General features: G+C 46.5%; 1 protein-coding gene across 1 annotated transcript in view; it reads right to left on the bottom strand.

Annotated features, from left to right (window-relative positions):
- Positions 1-796: 796 nt before the first annotated feature.
- The window catches only part of LOC110304366 (RNA-binding protein Musashi homolog 2-like), a 152591-nt gene continuing 146875 nt past the window's right edge, over positions 797-6512 (bottom strand). Inside the window, exon 7 of the mRNA XM_029484163.1 lies at positions 797-4194. Coding sequence (XP_029340023.1) covers positions 4138-4194 — 57 coding nt within the window. The 3' untranslated portion in view covers positions 797-4137. The remainder of the gene's footprint in view (positions 4195-6512) is intronic.

Genomic DNA, 6512 nt, shown 5'->3' on the forward strand with positions numbered 1-6512 from the left:
AAGAGGGGAGATGGTTTTTAAAATTCCGGGCTTTTTAACAGGCTCAGGCAAGGTGATGGGAAGTTGCTGGTATTGGAGGTGCCGCCTTCACTGTTCTGTAGCCCGTGACAAAGTAACACATCTGAACAGACAATCACGACTTGGCTCTTTCTGAAGTGGACAACAAGCAGGGCTGCTGTATCCAAGGTGCATGAGGCAAGTCACATCTGGGCTCCCTCCTACCCTTTCGTCTCCACACTGGTCCTCCATAGGTCCAAAACAAAAGCTTACCATTGCTCTAGGAGGTGGCAGGGAGGCAGGGCACTGGAGTCACTACAAAATCGGTACCTTAGAAACTCACAAAAAAAAAAACAAAACAAAACAAAAAAAAACTTAACATTGACCTTTCCCCAGGTCAATGTTCAAGCTGGTGTCAGAGCCATGAAAATATAACCCACCCTTCCCAGGCTGCCCCAGGAAGGAGATGAGGCAACAGGATTGAAGGACAGGAAGCTTGAGGAGAGGGCCCCAAGCCTTCTCTGTACTGCAGTTCACTCTCTGGTGTTCCATTCCTGGACTGCGTGTCCCTCCAAGGCAAGGAAGCTTGCCTTATGCAGGGCTCTGAACACCAGCATGAGGCCTAACTCCTGAAACAGGTTGGCTGAGTGCACAGATGCAAGCTCAAGTAAAACCATCCCAGAGGCTCCTCCCCCTTCCTCTAGCCTTTACCATCATCCCCCCCCAGCCCCACCCCCACCGCCAGCACCCTGAGAGCTCTGGCAAGCTTCTCACCAGAAACATCCCCACTAAGGCAAAGGTCTCCCTCGGCAGCTGGGCTTAGCAGAAGTGGCTAAGAAGAATCCACAGAGCACCCCGAGAGGCATTTACAGCAGAAGCTTTCCAGGGGACTTGATGTGTAGTGATGTCTATCCAGACACATCCTTATCACGAAGGGATGCCATGGGGAGCCAGCCAGGGAAGGAAGCCCAGCTTCTCACCGAGTAGGTGGGATGAAATGATCTGGAATGGAGTTACAGCAGCAGCTTTCTGAGCCCGGGGGGGGGGGGGTGGCGGCTGCTTTAGGGTTTTCCGGTGCCTCTTCATTGAGGGGAAGAGGTCTTCCCCTTCGGGTACCCTGAGGTGTACAAAGCTGCCTTCAAAGAACATTTTCAAGGCACCCATCTCAGTTGCTCTGAGTTGATTTCTCCATACAAACAAACCAACAACACCCCACCTCCCACCCCCGCTGGAGACCAAGTGCCTTCAGTTCCCCATGTCTACCCAAAGCCTCAGCTGCCAGGCTATGTGAGCACCTGGGGTGGGGTGGGGCAGGGTATCACTGAGAAGATGGTGGCTTTCCATAGAAACTTGGCATTTATCATAGTGCAAAGCATTATCTTCTCAACAGAAGCTGACAATTTGTCCCGTTCCTCCCTCAAGAGAACCCAGCTCAACCACATTTCGCTTCCCCTGCATGCTGTTTCTCCTATTACAACATTTCTTTGCCTGGAAAGAAAATATTGTGACTTCTTGCCATATTCACTTCATTAGCATAAGAGGAGAAAAAGCCAGATCCTCCCTGGGCCTCTCCCCCCACCAACAGTAGCTCCAGCTGGGTTAAATCTAGCAAGATCTTAGAGGCTGCTCTAGGAGGTGGCAGGGAGGCAGGGAACCGGGAGTCTCTACAAAACTGGTACCTTAGAAACTCAAAAAAAAAAAAAATCATCCACTTGGCACATCTGTGCACATAAAGGCAGGGCATTTATCAGAGAAGGCAAACGCCATGGAAGTTGGGGTGGGGGTGGGTGGGGAGTAGCAGGGACAACAGAAACCTGGTATAATGTTGCTTGGCACAAAGCCTTGGGTTCCACCCCCAGCACCTCTCAAAAGCAAGTATGGTCCATGCCTGTAATCCCAGCACTCAGGAGGTGAAGACAGGTAAATCCAAAATACAAGGTCATTCTCAAGGACATATGAGGTTCAAGGCCATAGAGTACAACAAGAGACCTTTATAGGACTGGAGAAAACGGAGAAGACACATGGAGAAGTGGAGAAGGAAAGAGGAGCCCATCACTGGATGCCTAAGTACCAGACACTGACTGAACTCGACTCTAGTCTAGACCCTTTAAAAATGAACTCCTTAATTTAATGGGCATTTTGCCTGCATGTGTGTCTGTGCAGCGTGTGCACGCAGTGCCTGCAGAATCCAGAAGAAAGCATCAGACCCCCTGGAACCGGAGTCAGAGACAGCTGTGAGTGGCCACGTGTGGGTGCTGGGAGTCGAACCAGGGTCCTTTGGAAGAGCAGCCAGTGTTGCTCTTAACCACTGAGCTATCTCTCCAGCCTCAATTCTACTCACTCTTGCAAACCCTGTAGATGAAAGTATAGCCCTACTTAACAGACAGGAAATCCAGCTCAGGACAATTAAATCAATAGCTCAGGGTTGGGGTCATCTATGATCAAGCTTTGGTGGACCTGATCCTAAAGTCAATTCAGTGTCACCTAAAGAAAGCCACAGAGTCCTGCCTTGGTTGGCAGTGCTTCTTTACCCTTTCATGGGGTAAATGTCCCTCTGGAGCATCCTTCTTGCCCCAGCTGTATTTCCTAATGACAGAGATGTTCGTGTTTGGGGTAAAACTGTATCACTTCCACTCCCAAGCCTGGCTGATCACCATTCAGCCAGACTCAGGGAGAAGCCCCAAATAACACCTAGTACCCAACTCTGGAGGACGCATAAACCAACGAGCCTGGAAAAGTCAAGGCCTCTACTGTCTTCTGAGACTCTGAAAAGCATTGCCACTTGAAAGATATAGGCCTTTCCTTAGACCAAAGGCAGAAAGCAGGGGGAGAAGACTAAAGAGATACCAGGTTGAGCCTCCTTTCTCTGGGAAAGTCAGGACCTGCTCTGGAAGGGCCTTGCCAACCTGCTGACGCGACCCAGACATTACCCTAGTTCTACAAAGCTTGGCTTGCAGCTTGATACTGATCATTTATTTACTCTGGTCTACAATGGACCAGCAGGATCCTCAATGGAAAGTGCCCCAGCTAAGACCGAATATACTAGCTTAAAGCCCCATTTAAAGAAAAAAAAAATCCCAACCTCATCATATAGAACTCTCCTAATGACCACACAGCTCTACCCTCTAAGATACCGAGGCCTCGTCCACTCATTCCTTGACTATTTACTAAGCTCTGGGCTAGGAACTGCTGATCCTCCTCACAGTAAACTGCTTGAGCCCCCAGCTTGCTGAGGGATGTACAGACTCACAGAGGCAAAGAACCTACACTGGGCTTACAGCTAAATAATCCCAGATGCCCTCTTCATGGTCCCAGGATGGGCTTTCTCAGCTCCAGGTTTCTTTTCTTCCTGACACAATTGGAAATTATTTTTTATTATTTGCTGGCTAGCTTAGAGTTTGTCCTTCTCTGTCTGGACCCCATGCTAAATAATAGGCCACAAGGAAGCAGGGCTCTTCTTGTCTGTTTTCCTTATGAATGGGACAGTGTCTCCACACTCAGTGCCTGGCCCTCAGAGCATCCTTGAGATCCATGGAATGACCCTGGGGAACAAGAGAACAGAATACACAGCCACAGGCGCAAAGCGTTCTGGGCCTAATGAGGAAGAATGGCTGCTTTCCCGCAGTAAGCACGCCCACAACGTAGGCTTTGAAGATCTAAGGCCCTTTGTCTTTATAGGGCTTCCTCCCTCCCACTTTACACTGAGTTTATTAACATCTTCCCATCCCTTAATATTTGCTGTAAATTCAAGGAAAGCCAGAAAACTAAGCTTATGAGAATCATATGTGCAGGGAAAAGAAAGAAGACTTAGCAAGGATGTGAAAAGCTCTCCCATGGGGCAAAATAAATGCAATAAACACATTAGTGGATCAATATATTTAAATGTATTTTAATAAACATCAGCTAAGTATTCCTGGGACGATTTCCAGATGATATTCTTCCCCCCCTACAAAAGGCTCAATTATTCAAAAAAGTTACAAGAGTCCAACAGGATCCAACTATAAAAATTCCTCCTTGGCCCACGACAAATCCTGTGCTCTCCACGAAAGGCAGAGCCACCTGAAGGTCTCCTTCAAGAACTAGAAGCACAGAGGTGGCTGGACTGAACGCAGGCTATGCCACATCAAGACTTATAGGATGTCATCTGTGTGTCGTGAGCATCCGGGAGAACTTCTCAGTCTGTGTTTGTCTCCAGGTCTGGTGAAAGAACTAAAGAGTTAAGATCGCCCAAAGGACAGATGAAATTGTGTGTGTGTGTGTGTCTGTGAACACGCTCGTGCGTGCACACCCACATGCATGAGTAGGCTGGCAAGCCTACTGCTCTAAAAGACTAGGGAGGCAATTCTACAGACTGAGAGGACTTGGATCTCAAGGGTAAAAAGCAACTGCAATCCACGTTTCTAGTGTTTATTAAACACCAGCTTTATTTTTGTCAGGATGCTGGTAACTACAAATGCAGGTGCTCATTTAATCTCATGGCCATCTTATGTATAGTATGTATAAATGCTATACATGTGTATGCTATGGATGGTTATTATCTCTGTTTTGCAGATAAAGAGGCCAGGAAGAGTGAAATGACTTAGTAAGTGAGCTGAATTTGAATCATCCAAGTGTAGAGAGAAAAAAAAGCCTTTTATGAACGAGACAACATCCTAAGCCTGTGTGATGGTGAGCTACTACTTACTGCCTGTGGGACAACCAGGCCATCTCCTGGTTTCTATAAATAAAGTTTTATTAAGGCAAAGCCACAGACACTTATTTTCATATTGCCTTTGTCTCCTGTTTGGTAGGATGACAAATGGCCTTAAAGACCACACTGGGTACAAAACTAAAACTAATTATCTGGCACTTTATAGAATAACTTTATCAATCCCAGTATTTCATCTTCAAGGTCAGATATGGGAAAGGCAGACTCCTGTGACCAGAAATGGAGGTAAACATGGCCAGGAACTATTTTCAAGCAAACCAAAGACTATTTTTTAACAAGAACCACACAACTTGTGGCCTTCTATGCCATAATATTTACTCTATATAACAATATTTATTCTACATAACAAGTTTTCTGTTGTTCTGTTGCTTTTCAAGACAGGGTTTTTCTCTGTATAGCCTTGGTTGTCCTGGAACTTGGTCTGTAGACCAGGCTGGCCTTGAACTCACAGAGATCCGCCTGCTTCTGCTTCCTGAGTGCTGGGATGAAAGGCGTGTACTAGCACCACCTGGCCTATATGACAAATTTTACAAATAGTTATAAAGTAATGGTTAGCTGACCTAAGCTGTAGATCAGCGGCAGAGTGCTTGTCTAGCATGTCCAAGGTCCTGAGTTCAAACCCCAGCATGACACAGAATCAAGTGTGATGGTATATAGCCAAAAATGCCAGCATTTAGAAGTAGAGGCAGAAGGATCACAAGTTTGAGGTTCTTCGTGACAACACGGGGAGTTTGGGGCTAGCCTGGACTAAAGTTCTCATCTAAAGAGTTGTGTGAGAGGTATTTACTGGAAGACAGTCCAGATGGCTATCCTTCACCGTGAGTATCTCACATGAAGCCAAACCCCAGGACTTCTCACTAGAAGACTGGGGTGCGAAGCTTGGGCCTTCTGTCTGGCTGATCAGCTCTGAAGGGATCACTTACCCTCTCCCAATCTCTCCGCAGCAGTTTAAAACAGGAGCCAATCCTACGGCACTGGGACAACTGACAGGCAAGTAAGGGTTAGGGGCAGACATGACAGGAATTCCGGAATCTGAATGTAATGTCAGCTAAGACAGAGCGACTACACTGTTAATCATCCCCTCTTTTGTTTACTAATTTTTTAAAAAGAATGTTTTTGTAAAAGATAAAATATAAAAAAATAATAATAATAATTGTTCCAAGCCTTGGAAGGCCCGCAGCACATCCTCTCCCTGAGGCCTTCTGACGGTCCAGAAGAAAGCTGGAAACACAGTCAGGAAGCCTGCCTCTGAGCAGTCCACAGTCTCATTTATTTTTCCTTTAGTGAACAGCACCTTAAATTGTTTCTTTGAATGCTAACACGCCATAAGCAAGTCAGAAAATATTTACCTCTGCCTCCAATTATAAAAGGCCGTTAGCGACCTCGGCAACCAAAAATCTCTCATTATAAGTAATCCACTTGCAGAAATTGCATCTTCCACAGTAGACCACCTAAAACCACTTCCTGTAAACAAGGCTCTGCTGGGCTTTTAAATCTAATTAAATCCTCACTCTGCTCTCTAACTACAAGCGGCTCACTTTTCACTGAGCTAGGGCAGAATTTTTTCATTATTATTATTATTTCCAGTGGTCACAGAAATAATCCCCAAGCAGGAGCCAAACAGGTCGCTGCACTCCAAACCACCACTGCCTAGTCTTCCTGTCTTCCCCAGACCACTTTCTCATTGAACAATTTCCAGCCTGAGTTCATACAGGTCTTGTGCTAACTCTCCCCTACGGCTGCCGGAATAAATCGAGAAGGTACACTGTGAACAGGTGTGAAGGAGAATCCCAGGACACTGGGGGGG

The sequence above is a fragment of the Mus caroli genome, chromosome 11 (assembly GCF_900094665.2).
Source record: "Mus caroli chromosome 11, CAROLI_EIJ_v1.1, whole genome shotgun sequence".
NCBI classification, from domain to species: domain Eukaryota; kingdom Metazoa; phylum Chordata; class Mammalia; order Rodentia; family Muridae; genus Mus; species Mus caroli.